The sequence below is a fragment of the Danio rerio genome, chromosome 14, assembly GCF_049306965.1.
Source record: "Danio rerio strain Tuebingen ecotype United States chromosome 14, GRCz12tu, whole genome shotgun sequence".
Lineage (NCBI taxonomy): Eukaryota > Metazoa > Chordata > Actinopteri > Cypriniformes > Danionidae > Danio > Danio rerio.
This window is the reverse complement of record NC_133189.1, coordinates 36267869-36285129: the sequence shown is the minus strand read 5'-3', so window position 1 is coordinate 36285129 and position 17261 is coordinate 36267869. Positions and strand designations below refer to the sequence as shown.

The window sequence follows — 17261 nt, the reverse complement described above, 5'->3', positions numbered from 1 at the left end:
ACAAATCCAATTTGTAAATTCAAAACGCAACTTAAAAATACACAAATCCAATTCGTAAATTTAAAACACGATTCAAAAATACACAAATTCAGTTTGTAAATTCAAAACACGTTCAAAAATACACAAATCTAGTTTGTAAATTCAAAATGCGATTCAAAAATACATAAGTTCAGTTCGTAAATTTAAAACATGATTAAAAATACACAAATCCAATTTGTAAATTCAAAACACATTTTAAAATTCCAAAAATCCTATTTGTAAATTGAAAGCATGATTCATAAATGCACAAATCCAATTTGTAAATTTAAAACACGATTTATAAATGTACAAATTTAATTCATAAATTCAAAACATGATTCAAAAATACACAAATCCAATTCATGAATTTAAAACACGATTTATTAATACACAAGCCCAATTCGTGAACTCAAAACACAATTTAAAAATATGTAAATCCAATTCATTTGCTAAAAATATTTAAGACTTTTACTTGTCAATGCAGGAATTGTGTGTTTAAAAATGTACAAATTGGGTTTTGTGAAAGTGAATTGTGCTGTGCTTGTATGAATTTTATTTTGTAAATGTATTATTTCTGGCTCCATATTCGGATCGAAGAATTCTAAAGACAGTGGACAGTCTTCATTCATGTGATATGATGCAACATGACACAGAAGTTCATACCAAGGAACATTTATTTTGTTCCTTCGCCTCTTTAAAGCTTTTGATGTGGAGTGTAAACCCATTGAAGGGATTAGGGCATAGAGTTGAGCCCATTAGTAATGGAATAACGCCTATGTCAGGGACTATTCAGACATTTGTCTACCATTTAACACAAGCGTCAATTTAGCTCACTGGATGATCATTCTAAGACGCAAGATGGCATTGGTTTAATTTTTATGAATGAGAAAATTTGAATCCAAAATGGAGTTTTCATTACAGAACTTTACAGTATTTTATTTCTAAGTATAATTTGTAAATAAGACATACGTCAACACTCCGGCTTTCCACATAGTCTCCTATACTTCACACCTTTCTCTTTCCTTCAGGAAAACTCCTTTTTATAGCTCAAACCTTGTTATATGAATAATCACATCAACATATAACTCCAAGGTTGTCCTGTTACCAAATCTGTGATGAAAATACTCACACATTCAACACATCATATTCACCTTATTCTCCGCAGACGAGCGGGCGCTGCCATTTGAATCTCCATTCACTTCCATTCATTTTTTGACATTAAAAACTGCTCATTACGCTGCTTGATGTTGCAATTTAATATTTTCTTATTATATTATTCTACTTGGTCTGTATAGTCATGCAAAAATTTGTTTGTAGAGCAAGTAGTTTGACCATTTTCTGCCGTTTATTATTCTTGTCATTTCTCCCATAGGCGACTGAATCGAAAGTTCTAAGACAATCGCGAAAACAGGCGCACTTCCGCATTTTAGAATAAGGTCAATAGATTTCAAACCATTTGTGACCTCAAATTGGCAACCTACAACCCAGTTGTGCTGCTGATGCCTTTGCAGGTACATTAAGAAAGAAATGAACAAAAGCTTCCCTGTGGCCAAACATGTAATTTATGTTTTCCTTTGTGTTGACTCGTTATATAAATATGTGCACTTTTTAAAATGGTACATAAATGGGGTACAACACAATTTACTTTAAAGGCTTTTTAATCGAGAATGTAGTTGTTTAGATTGTAGTTTAGATTTGCATTGTAACTTTGCAGTTTATTAAGAATAGTGCCTATTTTAAATATTTATAATTTCTGAGTGACAGTGTGTTGGTGGTGGCCATTAGCTTGTCATTGTGCAGACCAAAGACAGTTGATGTTGTCCATCCACAAGATGGCGACAGAGACCGTATCATAAGCCCTTAGAGGAGGAAAAACCCAGCGTAATTTTAAACTGCAGCTGATAAAATCATTATAAATCTGGTGAGTGACATTCTAAGTTGATCAGACTTTTTTGTATGCTGTAGTGCTGTATTTATACCATAGTAATTGTAGTGTGTTGACTCTGAGCGTGAGATGGGACTCACATGTTAGAAATGTATGTATTTTGTGGTGGCCATTCTTTGTATAACCCTGAGTTGGTTGGCAAGCGGTTTTTAACGAGTCTGATGCTTTTGTTCCTGCAGACTTCAATAAACAGAAAGAAAGATGAAATGCCTGTGTTTAGTGTTTTTCCTTATCACAAACATAACCATAATCTGGTTCATGATGTTTCTGCATGCGTTTCTCCTCATCTGTGGTGAGTTTGATACTTTTATCATTTTTGCGAAGCCACACAGTTTGCTTTGTTTTGTTTTTTTACAGGGTTAATTATTGTGATCTCCCGATTGCAACAGAGAAATACTGGGAAATCGCTGTAGACTGATGGCATTTTATAATCTTAATTTGTGGGCAAAATCATCTGTTTTGTCATCACTTTAGACATTACGCTAGAGCATCATTCAAACATTAGCTCTAAAGTGACATTGGTGAAGTAGTAATGGTATCTGCTGTTTTAAAGATCAGTTGTCATGTTACACTCATGTAAATGAGCTGCGGAAGAAAGTAGTTCCTCATACAAAAGGATTTTTAGGCTGTGTTTTTATATATATATATATATATATATATATATACACACACACACACACACACACACACACACACACACACACACACACACACACACACAAGCAATTATGCAGTCAAACTGTTGTATAAATGCATTATCACACTTGTAGCAGTGCGATATGACTATATTGTCATTGGTTGAACACCAAGGCCCTCAACCTGCAGCCTTGTGCCAATGCATGTCTCCTACAAGTGCCGATATACAGCCATATCGCACAATATTGCTCAAGATCTCCCACATTTCGGCACCTAGAAGTTGCATAAGTATGGATATATACAGCAGAAGTGCAGTCTGAGGAACAATTTTTAACATTTTATGCTTTGTTTTATTTAGTGTTAGTTTTAATTAGGCCCTACTCCAAATGCTAAGCCTGAGACAAAAGTCTGGCAGCTCTACCACTCATGTTGTGGCCCTTTTGAAATAGTAAAATTCCTGTTGAGTTTTGTGTAATGTTATCTACTTAATTCTACCATGTTATGCATACTTCTTTTGGATATAGCACGGAAGTTGATACATAGACATGATTAAGGGTCCAGCATGTGAAATGTCAGATGGCTAGATATGGCAAAACTGACCAGTCAGAATCATTTTGTGCACATTAATAGTACAACAGTTGTTTTCTGATATGACCATGAATTTAGTTGCACACTCCCTTAGCAATGAAATGCGAAGCAACCGATCATTTTTACATCCAGAGGTGAGTCTCAGCGCAGGTCTCAGCTTAGCCTCGGCTTTGGTCATTTTTATTTGGATAGCACACCAGATGGGGAACTGCTAAATATAGTGCAAGGACATCAATAATCCTCAAGCAGGGGTGTGGAGATGGCTGTTCCTCCATCTGCGTCCGTCTATGAATTAGATTCATGGTGAGGGAGTGGAGTTTGATAGCTACATCATAGTGTGAGGTTATGATTGGCTCTAAGACATACACACTTCACATCATGCTGCTTTAGTTAATGTGTTTTTACAGTAAGGTGTTGTGCAATGTTGTTTTCATCCGCTAGGGTGCAGTCTTGATGTTTTCATTAAATATAAGTTTAACGCCTGTCATTTCAGATATCAACCAGCTCTAGATCATGTACATTTGCTGTAATTTACTGATTAAGTTTATTAAAGCAGTCTTCATGTCATTTATGGAGAATAAAGTCAAAACAATACAATGGTGAAGTGAGTTTTAACTTGTTTGTGACTGTTGAAAAACAAAGTGTATACACTGTTAAACCCAACAATCAACTTTATCAAATGAAATGAGTGTCGTTAACTCAAAATTGACTGAAAGTTAATTCTACTCATTTGAAAAGAGTTTTAAACTCAGTGTTAAAGGTAATGAGTTAATTTAAAACCTCATTACTTCAGCTTAAATGGAGATTCACAGTCATCATATAGATAATTTCTTTAACTTTAATTGTTTACTCGAATTAGTTTTTGAACTTAAATGGTTTGTTGCAATCGGTTTTCTCAAATGGTTTGAGTTACCTTAACTTATTGGGTTTTACTTATTGTAAAAATGTCCATATAGCAGTTTTCCATATTTTGTGATTCATGTTTTCTCACTTATTCATGTTTTTAAATTGCATATTGGGATCTTGATCTTTCTTCCAAAAGCTTTTGATGTCGAAAATTTTGAAAAGTGACTTTTGTTAAAGTTTTAGTTTGAAGTGTTTGTGCAGTAAATTATAGTAAAAAAACATGTAATAAACTGCCAGTACTTTTTTTTCCCACAGACTTAATTCTCTATATTATTTCTTAAACATTATCATGTCTCAAACTACTAAAATATCAATAAAAGTTGATTTTTTGCAATTTGCAGTGTTAAATTTTTTAACATCAAAAGTCAACCGAGCATAAATAAAACACAAATAATGCAATTCACAACCGTATATAAACATAAAACACCACAAAATATGGAATCTGATAATTACCGTTTATTTTTACAGTCTAGATAGGATGGCAATATAAGCTTTTAAATATTTTATACTTAATTTATATTTCTTTTTGTGGTTGACATCAAATATTGTGCATCAAGTCAAATTATTGTGACAAAAACAACAATATTAGACAAGCTTTGTAACATGTCCATGAATGAAATGAGAACAAATATGGTGTGTTTCAAACTGAAACATATTTTATAAATCAATGCCTATTTAAAATATATTTATACATTTAGTTTTCATACATTTATACATTTCTGTGTAATGAATTTCACAACTCTAATAGTTTCAAAACCTTTGTTACCAGACTTTTTTGTATACAACCTTAAAAATGAAATTCAACCTCAAATGGCCTTAGAAGTGTCAGCCGTTTCTTATAAAAATCTTTAAAACAACAACAATATTCAGTACACTGAAAAAAAAGATTCATTGCATATTGTTGCAAACAATTGATATAATCTGAATTTAAACAACAAATTAAATTGAACATTGCTAAATTTGATTTGTTTAAATTCAGTCCTTATAAATTGCTTACAACCACTTACCTTAAAAAAAATGTGTAAATCCAATGAATCTTTTATTTTCAGTGTAGCAACAAATGCACTCCACCTGATACAAATCCCAGTTAAAGAAATCTGTAAATACACCAATTACATGTTTTTAGTGTGCGTGATAAACGTCTTTAACCTCAGAGCCTGAGGCTAATCTGGTCTACAATCTTCTGTGCTGTGATTCATGAAGAGCTTGTTTCTGAACAGGTTGGATGTGCAGAAGCCTCCAGGTGAAGCATTGCAAGGGCCATTAGTCACTTGTTCAGTTAAACGAAAGAACAATGAAAGACTTCTTTGTTCCTGCTTTTAAAGTACACATAACTTCTTAGGTTAATACCAGTCAAAATCCTTCTTCTCAATCACCTTCATACCTAAAGACAGAAAGTACAACAAAAAGTGACATAATTAAAAATCTGAGAATTAAAATAATAGTAGAAATGCTAAAAAAAATGGTTAAATGCACTATAAAATATATGATCAATTAGTCATGACAGCATATATTATAGTTCATTGTAATTTTTTTAACTAAGTTAATCACATTTCAAATTAATTTTATAAGTTATGCGAGCTGTTTTAAGTGAGTTTAACATAATATAAGTTCAATGGACTCACAAGGTTAATTCAGCTTAAAAATGTAAGGCAACCAGGATTTGTACACAGTGTATACAGTATTACGTGTGTGTTAAGAGATATATACAGTCACTGCTGTTTACATAAGTTGGGTCAGTCAGATGTTATTTTTTTCTATTGTATGAATATAAATTAATACTTTTATTTAGTAAGGATGCATCAACTTAATTAAAAGGACAAGGCATACTTTTATATTAGTGCAAAAGATTATAATTTTAAATTCTTTTGAACTCTTTATTCTGGTATTTCCGAAAGACTGTAGAAGCTTGTTATATTTGGGGAATTAAAAAAACTTGATCTCAGGATTATGACTTTCTTGCAGTTTGGTTTACATCTAACAGTTTAGTTTTTTTACACATAATTTATCACTTTATTTTTCACAAAAATACTGAACTGTGAAATATAAAAATTGCGAAAAATAAAGGTGATAAATGCTAGATATAAAAAATATATATGACTAGGATAGAGTTATATCACAATTGTGAGAAATTGAGTTGAAGTTGTAGATTTAAAAAAGAAATACCAAATTCAGGGGGAAATGTGAATTGTGGAATCTAAATTCGTATTCTTATATTATATTATATTCTTATATTACAAAGTTTAGTAACACTTTGATTTAAGGTGATGTAGTTACATTCCATGCACTTACAATAGTAATTGCAATGAATTATGCATAATTACATGTAACTAACCTTAAACCTAGCCCACATTCTAACCCCAGCCATATATAGTACAAGTGATTGATTAATATTACTTACTAATTAAATGAATAGTTAAACTTGCCACCTCAAAATAAAGTGTAACCAAAAGTTTGAACAGCAAGATATAATGACAGAATTGTGTTTTATAGATAATATAACTATTATAAGATAAATGTGTTATAAAAGATAATAATAAAAAAGGAGAGGAAAGGAAAAAGTCATAATTGTGATATGCAAATGACAAATTCACAGGGTAACTGCATAACTGTGAGAATTGAGAGATATAATTTTAGAAAAATCATGAAACTGTGAGATTGCAATTATATATATATATATATATATATATGATCCCAATCCAAAACGAGTATAGCTCAGCTAGAAAGTAAAGACATTTACCAGGTTTTAGATTGTGCTGGTTACTAAGTCCAGGATATTTTGTCCATCCATTCATGTGGAGGTCTTGCTTTGTGTCAGGACGATCATTGTGGAGCAAGTGTAACAGTGAATTAGAGTACTGGTCCTCTGGCGCTATCAACCCATCAGGACACGAAACAGAGGGGTACATCATGGGGGGCAGAGCGAGACCCATACCATGCCTTGAATCCCCTGGCCACAAAATCCCACAGTTTGCAGGGTGATTCGGTGACATGTGATAGTTTGAATGAGACTCACTGCTTGTTCCTAACCAGAGATGTTCTGGAGGAAACATGGGTTGAAACCTGCTTTGTGACTGTGCTTCCCATTGACTGGATCCATCTAATAAAATAAAATAATAATAATAATAATTCAACGTTTAAATTCACCAAGAAGTCGAATATTTTTCGTGAGAATACTGTTAAAGAACTGTTACTTGTCTGAGCAGACTTTTCCTTTGGTTTCACCGCTTGACTCAGAGCCCGGGAGAAATGCTCATCCACCATGCTGTTGATGTCTCCTTGGAAGTAGGTGAGAAGGACACTACCGGACTGCTCCTTAGTTTTCTTAGCCACTGGGTTCATTAGATCCTCCTCCATCACTAATCTAGATACTGCAGGAATGGTGTAGCATACATTGCTCATCATGTGTGATGACTTTATGTTTTTTAATGTAAAATTGCAATAGCATCCCATCATTTTATGATGTTTTTTGTATGGGGTTGATAAATGAAAGGATAAGAATAGCACAGACTGTATTATGTTCTGCATTTAATCATTAGAATTTAGCTGAATCAATGGTTCCTTGAAGAACCTTTATACTCCACATTTTCACCAAACACTGTAAATCATATATTGCTGTCTTATTTTTTTTTTTTAGTTAGGCTTTTCTTGTTATTTAAACTTATATCAGTCAAGCAGACTAGCAAATATTTAGTTCAACTTTGTATAGCTACCTGATTAAATTATTAAATTAAGTTTAAGTAACATAAAAACAAAATAGATAATTAAATGTTCTTCACACTAAAAAACAAATAACTGTGAACAATTTTCTTAAAGTCTTTTTAAGGATAATTTTCTACAGCATTACTGTGAAAATCTGAATTATGGAATATATAGTTACCATTATCAGTTAATTAATAAAAGGTTGGAAGCATTGACTAATTTCAACGGATATTGAGCGTCTACTACATTATTAAAATAGTTTTTTTATTTGCCTGAGCTAACATAAAACGAAGATAAAAAGCTGTATTATAACACTACCAAAGCTGAATAAATATTGTAACAAATGTATTGCTCCTTGTATAAGTCAATACTACAATATGAAATAGATTCAACTATAGCACTTGAAACTTCCTTTTTGAAAATAAGTTTTTGAAAACATCATGTGCTATTAATGAATAAAAGATTACGCCTGTATCACTTGCAGGTAGCCTATATGTTATTTATCAAATTATGTAAATTATGTTTAAAACTTATTTCTGGAAAATGCAAAGAATTGTCTAAGTTTTTTCTAATAACATAAATGCAAATAGTATAATAGATTATTTAAAATATGTTCTTTTCTTGACTCCTTGATCGACGATAGTTTTCTGACAGTATTCAACATTAGTCAACAAATGCAACATTTAAAGGTATAGTAATTTATATAATTAAACACATATATTTAAATCAGTATTAAATGCAATATTTAGTTAACAATGCGGCAGTTCAGTTCATTAAGAAATCTTAGAAATTGGCATAATATTAAAACCCACAAACGCATGTTTTCAGACGTAAAATATAAAAGGTGAAACGTTACATTTATGTTGCAGTTATTTTAAAATGAAATGATTGCAGAAAATAGCCTCCACTTTTTTATACTCACCGTATCAAAAAATGTGAGATCTTGCTCGTTTTAATCGCTGCAACCCGATGAATCACAGTGATAAAGTAAAGGTAACATCCGCCACGTAAACATGCTGCAGGTAAACCAGTTAAATCGTTTCTCTTTGAGCAGAAGTTAAACTGATCAGGCGACTAAACTGCGACACGTTTTGCTCTTAAACGCGGGGCGTCAATCTCTGAACTTTAACCAGTATGAGTAGAATGTGACTGAACGAGTTTAACTGTCGACTCCACAGGAAAAAGACACTGACAAAACTAATGTTTTTAGGACATGTTGTTTTATTTCCTTTCACCGTTGACACTGCGGATCAGACTAAAATGTTTTCAGTCATTTTGTTTGCAAATGTATCTATCTAATAAATATTCTGTAAGCAAAGACAAACAAACTTGATATAAAGTATGCAGATGGATTAACCAAAACCCTCTTAACGTAGCATATTATGTACAAAACATCTGAATTTTATAGCACTTCTCATTACCGCTGGCAGAAAAAAACCTGCTAATTTTTTTTAATACTGATAGTCTAAAGCAAGAATTTTTTTATCAAGCTATTTCATTGTTAAACTATATATAAGTAAGTATATATTTTATGTATTTACTTATAATTTATTTATATTTTTTTACAAATGGATAATGCATTACTGAAATGACACTCCATTACATACATTACATAACATAACCTTCTTAAAGGAATAGTTCACCCAAAAATGAAAATGTACTCATTATTTACTCACTCTCAAGTGTTTGCAAACCTTTATGAGTAAGACGATATTTTGAAGAATGCTATAATTTTCCATAGTTTTTCCTACTATGAAAGTCAATGGTTACAGGTTTCCAGTTTTCTTTAAAATATCTTCATTTGCGTTCAACAGAAAAAAGAAACTCATAACAGTTTGAAACAAGTAAAGAGAGAGTAAGTGTTGGCATCATTTTCATTTTTAGGTGAACTATGCCTTTATTTAATCTCCCTGGCTGGAAGAAATAAATAAATAATTAGTGAGACAGATTTAAATCAATGAAACAAGGAGCTTTCTAGAAATTCCTGTAGAAGTTTTTCAAAGGCTTCATTTAAGATCACTACAAAAGAAAAAAATGAATCTTCTGATTTTTTTCATTGTTTACTCTCTTGTTTCAGGAAGTCATCATTGCTGGTCCCTGTGTTTGAGGTATCCGAGATCTTCCTTTCACTGGTAATTTCTGACTTCATGGATGATGAGACTTGTAGACCACCTTTCCCTTTGTCCCCCTTTGGCACAGAACGGCTCCAGTCTATTAAAAAAGAGTACATTTATATATCTTTTTAACTGTAAATAGGAAAAGTTCACTTGTTGAGTACATTTTTAAAGATCACTTCTTTGTATTTCTTGCCGTTATGTGGGTTTTTGTAAAAAGAAGAATTACTATCAGAATATTTCTCTTAGTTGTATTTATTGATTATAGTTAAAGAATAGATTTAGTTGTTTATGTGAGCCAAACCTGAATATTCAGACTCTCTGAATCTTCCACAGCAGAGATGCATCCTCCACTGCTTTCTAACATTGTCTTTCATCAAGCAATAAAACAGGAAGATAAAGAAACCTGAAATACATAAAACATTTGTCTATAGATCTTTCATTTTTGCTATGGTTTGTTTAATCTATCCAGTATTCTGGGACATTCTAAAACATCAAAAAAAAAAAAATGCTTAAATGTGCCATATAGTGAAAAACTATATAGGCATAGTTAAATAATCAGAGTTCAGTACATTGAAATCTCAAATCTTTAACCTCAAACTCCATAGTTTCCAGCAAAAGACCACTGAAAAACAGGCCAATTAGCACATAACACTAACTCTGATGTCACAGGCATGATCATTAATATATAGATATCATACAGTATTTTGCCACACCTTCAAAAGCATTTGATTCTACAATTCTACTACAGTATATACTATCTACTCAGTTTGCTAATACATTTTGATTTGACAACTAAAGTAAAATTAATTTCCACACTTAAGCTTATAAATATTCATGACCTCTCCAAAAAAGGTAAAACAGAGCATTAATTTAATGGGAATGACGTTTCTGATTACCTATGCCACATTTCTTCTATATACATATATCAGAGAATGTTTTAACACATTGTATCAATGCATTCGATGGCACTTTTAATGCTAAAGAAAGTAACATGTAAAGATCTAATTTGAATTACAGTTTTTAAAATATATTCTACTCCACACAGGCAAGCAGATGAAGACCAAATATCATCATGGTTTTCAATGGATGGAAAACAGTTGCATTTAAATTCTGGGTTTATCTGTTTGCCTTTTTAAAAAGAAAATTACTTAAGTATGTATATTTCTAATTTAGACTCATTTCTAATAGTTTTATATGCATTCACATTCTGGGTTTATCTGTTAGCCTGTACATATGTTTACACATCACATTTATTAGGTTAAGTGTTTTAGATTGTCGCAATTCCCCTAGTAGTGGAGATACTACATCCACTACTGGAATGGCAAAGAAAGCATGGACTCCCAGAGTTCATCAAGATTCTTTGGATTCATATTTAATACCTCCTCCTCCATCTTACCTCAGACATGCTCAATAATGTTCATGTTTGGTGACTGGGCTGGCCTATCCTGGAACATCTAGTCTTCTTTGCTTTCAGTAAATCTGATGTTGAGGCTAAAGTATGAGAAGGAGCGCTATCCTGCTAAAGAAATGGTAATGTAATGGGCAGCACAAATGTCTTGATACTTCAGACTGTTGATGTTCCCATCCAATTTGCAGATCTCTCGCACGCCCCATACTGAATGTTACCCCAAACCATGATTTTTCTTGGGTCCATGCGGGTTCCAATAGTACTTCTGCAGTATTTGTGATGATTGGGATGCAGCAGATGATTCATCTGAAAAATCTGCCTTCTGCCACTTTTAAAAATGATCAACTCGAAGTCAAGTTATCATATGTTGGTCTTACAACTGGGATCAACGACAAGACTTTTGTCAGATAGTGTAGATTAATATATGCTTTTTCTGCTTATGTTCCCATATGATCCTTTATAATCACAAATGTGCTAATACATACAATTTTGTATTGGCTTTTATTCTCTCTCTCACTCTCTCTCTCTCTCTCTCTCTCTCTCTCTCTCTCTCTCTCTCTCTCTCTCTCTCTCTCTCTCTCTCTCTCTCTCTCTCTCTCTCTCTCTCTCTCTCTCTCTCTCTCTCTCTCTCTCTCTCTCTGAGCATTAGAAGCTCTTGTTACCTTGAAGACTGTTGAGGATGGAGAACAGGTACATCAGGGGTGTTTTGGCTGGGCCCCAACCGAAGAAGACTAGTATCCAGGTAAGTCCCAGCAGGAAGGTTAGGCTGGCCACCACTCGAAGGTCATGCAGGAACCCTTTTCTGCTGCTGGAAGGCTTGTTGACCCGCATTTTGTGGATTTGTACCAGTACCACGACAAACACGATGATATTACAGACCATGATCAGGATGGCGAACGAAACCACCGTCACATAAAAGGTCACGTCATTCTTAAACCAGCAGCTGAAAAGGATGAAAAGAGATGGTATATGACGACAATGTTCAAGAAAGAACACTAATAATAAGAACTAACTATAATAATCCATACAGAAAAACATCACATGAGCTTCACGTTAAAATCATAAATCTTTCACATGGGATTTTTAACATGTAAAGCAATGGGATGCATGTGTGGTTTTCCCGTGAGAATGAGCTTGTGTTTTTATTGCTTATTCATTAGCTGAACTAACAGAGCTTTGACTCCAACAAATTGGAAATTGGGCAGCATGGTGGCTCAGTGGTTTACACTATCGCCTCACAGCAAAAAGGTCACTGGTTTGAATCCTGTCTGGGCCAGTTGGCAATACTGTGTGGAGTTCTCCCCGTGTTTGTGCCGCTCCAGTTTTCCCCCCACAGTCCAAAGACATGTGCTATAAGTGAACTGGATTAACTTGGCTGTAGTGTATGTGTGTGAATGCGAGAGTGTGTTTCCCAGTACTAGGTTGCAGCTGGATGGGTATTCTAAATGGTTATATTTATGTAGTTATATTGTTATCAAGGGTGGATTTAGTGATTTGGGGGCTCTAGGTTGCAGTCATGGGGCCCAACAGTACTAAAATTCACCTTTTGTAGTTTTATTAATTTTTTATTTTATTTTTCTAATATCATTAAATCTTCTTTTCTATGTATTATCATAATGAAATCTCTTTTAAATATTTAGTTTTCTTGAAATCATTTTCGCAACTAAAAAAATGAATTAATCGAAAATAATAAATAGTTTTTAAAATCGAATCTTTACCTGACTTGACTGCTCCATGATTAGGGGTGTATAAGACAAATTTGTGTAGATGTTATAGTTATGTACATTTTTATTTGTTAGACTCTCACCATACAAAATATGATAAAAAACATGTTAAAATTTTTATGTATGTAATTTATACTTCTATGTATTTATTGGGGCCCCCAAATTTCCTGGGGTCTTAAGTGGCTGCTTACTTCGCTTATTGGTTAAATCCGCCCCTGATTGTTATGCTTCGTTATGCATGTAGATGGATTATGCTTTGCTTGGTTATTACTTTGAAAAACCAAATGTGGATCACATTTCTTCACATGCTCCACATGATTTTAAAATTGTAAAGCGCATGTGTTTTTGTAAGGGTTGAAATACACAAAAATGTATTATATGATTGTGCATTTAAAATTTTCCACCTACAAGGCAGTAGATTCTTGGAGAAGGTCTGTGGAGAGGCTGGTGCCATATGAATTGAAGTCAATGGCAAGCACTAAAATTACAACTGACAAAGGTATACCTGTAAAAAAAAAAAACAGTTTTTGAATTAACAGACTAACACCGGCTCATTTTGTAAACATACCACTATATACATTTCTGGAGAGCGACAAATATGTCCCAGGAGCTATGTTTTTTTCAGTTTTTGTTTTCACTAATCCATCAAAGGCCGCTGTGTACGCTTTTTCAGATCGAATTTTTTTTTGGTGAGTGTAATTCGTGCCTGCTGTTCTTGCATAAATCCACCAGAGGCTGCTGTCGACTGACTGAATGACTGACTGACTGACTGAATGACTGACTGACTGACTAATCGTACATGGTGACTGGACAAACTGGTAACAGGAGGAAAGCTGTCCATACAGAGGTAAGCGGTTAGCTGTTAAGCACGAAAAGGAGTCATACCACCCAGTAGCATTTGTTTTAAAGACGAAATGAAGCTGTACGTACTTCTGGTTACATAATTCGCGATCTCCAGAAATGTTTAGGGCTATGTTTTCAGAATGAGCCTATGTTGCAACAAACAGAAGCTCTTCATATGATTCTTAAATGTTACACAAATATATTCTAATAATAGAAAGTTCATTCAAATACAAACTTCACAGTACAAAGGTGCAGTCACATTTTTAAAATCAAGACATTTCAAAGCCTTCAAAAAGCCTCATTGTTAGTAGAATGGAGATAGATAAGAATTACTCAAACAAAAGGATCTTTTCTGTTAGTCAACATAATGATTTCAGTGCTTAAAGCATTTCAGGTCAATTTGAAACAAAGTCTGCACAACAAACTTTCTCAAGCTCATGCAAAACTCATGATTGCACACATCATTATTGGATTTTCCCCACAAAAGTTCGCATAGCAGGATAAATGTGACCACACCTAAAGTGTACGTGATTACAAAACTTGCTGTCTCACCCCATCCAACTGCACAGAACTTGAGGATGTAAGACGGCACATATGAGTTGAAGACCTTGACCAAGGCCAGATACATGTTGATTGCACCAAGTCCCATCCAAGTAAAGGTAGCCAGAAAGAAGTAATGTTGAAAGGCTGCTACGGTGATACAAAGGGCATTGCTGTTAAAAGAGGCAAACCAGGAGTTCACCAGGAACAACATGTTCAACCCTAGCAGGGCCATGCAGAGGTTAATAAGGATCTTGGAAGGGTAGTCTCGTCTCAGTTTCCTGTGGTAAAACAACATGTGTGAGGAAAAATACAGAACACAGCGAAACATGCATTTTCTGTGGTATTACATCCAGTAATATTTGAAGTCTTTTAGTTTCTCAACTGTTTGATCAGTAATAGCATTTTTATGAAAGCTGATACTTATCTATTTAAGCTGCTTAAAGGGATAGTTTACACAAAAATTAAAATGATGTCACTGTTTACTGAACTTGTTGATCATTTTTTCTCAAAAAATAAGATATTTTGAAGAATGCTGGAAACTGACTTCTGTGGTATTTTTTTCCTACTATGGTTGCAACCCAGACTTATTCTGAAAACGTAGCCCTATATGCATTTCTGGAAAGCGCCAAATATGTCCCAAGAGATACGTTTTTTTCCAGTTTTTGATTTTGCGAAAGTAGCTTTGTATGCTTTATCAGATCTCTAATTTCTCTCGCGAGTGCCATTCGCACCTGGGGCCTCATGTACGAAGACTTGCGTTGAAATCATACTAAATCATTGAGTACAATTCAGATGTATGAAACACTACATATGCCAAATTACACGCATATTCTCTTTGTACATCCAAATGAACGTGAAACTGAGCGCACGTGCACAAGCCCAAAGCCTCCTCCCCCGTATGAACATGCTAATTACTATATTTTGGCAAAACCCAACGAAAAAGCAATGGCAAAAGCAAGCGAAACAGAATGTGATTTGGAGGTGCTGTTTTCGGAGCTAGACCGGAGAAATTCGGTGTTATTTGCAAGTTTGTCCTCCCGAATAAATAACAAAAGAAAAAAAGTGGTAGAGTTTAGCTGATACGGTTAATATAGTTGGTCTGAACATCGCGAGTGGATTAAAAAAAAGAAATAGTGCGATGTGAAGGTATTTAATTTTGTAGTATCCTTAACAGTGTAAGTGGCGTAGCTCGTAAAACGCATGACAACATGTTTTGACACGTTCGAGCATGAACTCGGTTCGAATCCAGCGACTGATAAAGACGTTCTTCTTTTTTTTTGCCCACTACATATCAGATTTTGGCTACTTTTCATCACGAGGAAGACAAATAGGAATCATTAATAAGTGTGTGCATCATATAATATTTGCACATTTATTGAATGGGAATGTTTCTGATTCACATATACAAATTCGTCTTCAGGTGGCACCTTTATAGCAATGTGCATGCAGTCGATCGCTCCGATTACATTGGGAAAACCGGCGACCGCTGCAAATTGCGCTTTAATGTTTGGCTGGTCAACTGCATGGTATGGAAACCTTAGACATGCGGATGAACCTGTCCCATACAGCTGCCATTACACGGCTTAAAGATATTTTGTAGTGTGCAATTTAGCACAACTGCCTCTAGGAGTCGTCAATGGAAATAAAACACATACAAGAAATGTACGTACACCAGGCATGAAGTTGGCGTGGACCAACGCACATTCTCACGTTCATTTCATCGTTAGTAAATCCAAACGTGAGCGTGAAATCTGCCGTACGCAAAGTTTTTGTGCGTACACAGCATTGATACATGAGGCCCCTGCTCTTTTCATGTAAATCTGCCAGAGGCTGCTGTCAACTGACTGACTGACCACCTATTGATTCTTCCCACCCACCGCCTTCCCTAAACCCAATCAACAGTGTTTTAAAAAGTAATCAAGAAAGAGAAAAGCCCCCTGATTTTTACCAAATTCTCACCCTATTATTTACTGTTATTTCCGGAACTCTTTTTTGCCGGACTCGAACCCCATCGTCATGGCCAACTCTTCTCTGCATCTCTAGTCCGCTGACGTACACTGCGAGACGCTAGACAAACTGGTAACAGTGGAAAAGCTGTCCACATGGAGGTAAGCGGTCAGCTGCTAGTGCGGAAAGGAAAGGCGTCAAACTGCTTTGTAGCGTTCGTCTTAAAGACAAAATGCAGCCATATGTACTTCTGGCTGCATAATTCATGATCTCCAGAAATGTATATACGGCCCTAGCTCATTCTGAAAATGTCTATATACATTTCTGGAGACCACCAAATACATGCAACCCTGGCTCATTGTGGAAACGTAGCCCCGCGGACGTTTCTGCGGACCGCGATTTACGTCCCGGGAGGTACGTATTCAAGCGTTTTTTTGTTTTCACGGATCCGCGAGAGGCCGCTGTGCGTTCGCGCCTGCGGCGTTCTCGCGCGAATAGCCGCCGGATCGAAAAAAAAAAAAAAAGCAAAAGCCCCCGTTTTCGACCGCGTTTTCAGATCCCGCCGCGTTCTCGCCCTTATTTTCCGGTTTCTGTTTTTCGTCTTACCTGATTTCCGGAACCCGCCGTTCCCCGGACTCGATCTCGGTCGTCGTCCACCGTGGCCAGCTCCGGCTCGTCCTCCTCCGGGGCCTCCGCTCCGCCGACGCAACGCTGTGAGCTAGGCGGGCGAACTGATTGCATCGGGAAAGCCCTCCACTCGGAGGCGAGCCGTCGGCCGGCGAGCGCGAAGAGGAGGGGCGGAGCGCGAAGAGGAGGGGCGGAGCGGCGCCACACCGCCCCACACCGTGGCCAGCTCCGGCTCGTCCTCCTCCGGGGCCTCCGCT

At 35.3% G+C, this 17261-nt stretch overlaps 2 protein-coding genes across 2 annotated transcripts in view; both read right to left on the bottom strand.

The window, feature by feature from the left end:
* Positions 1-4529: 4529 nt before the first annotated feature.
* On the bottom strand, positions 4530-8902 carry si:dkeyp-11e3.1. Its single transcript, NM_001386249.1, is given in 4 exon segments — positions 4530-5477; positions 6834-7193; positions 7288-7464; positions 8718-8902. Coding segments are annotated over 3 exon segments (564 nt in total). The 5' UTR covers positions 7451-7464; positions 8718-8902; the 3' UTR covers positions 4530-5436.
* A 457-nt stretch (positions 8903-9359) lies between these two features.
* adgrg4a (adhesion G protein-coupled receptor G4a) overlaps positions 9360-17261 on the bottom strand; it is a 30878-nt gene continuing 22976 nt past the window's right edge. Inside the window, exons 23-27 of the mRNA XM_021481193.3 lie at positions 14440-14708; positions 13453-13549; positions 11983-12263; positions 10214-10315; positions 9360-10006 (exon numbers count right to left, since the gene is read on the bottom strand). Coding sequence (XP_021336868.2) covers positions 9849-10006; positions 10214-10315; positions 11983-12263; positions 13453-13549; positions 14440-14708 — 907 coding nt within the window. The 3' untranslated portion in view covers positions 9360-9848. The remainder of the gene's footprint in view (positions 10007-10213; positions 10316-11982; positions 12264-13452; positions 13550-14439; positions 14709-17261) is intronic.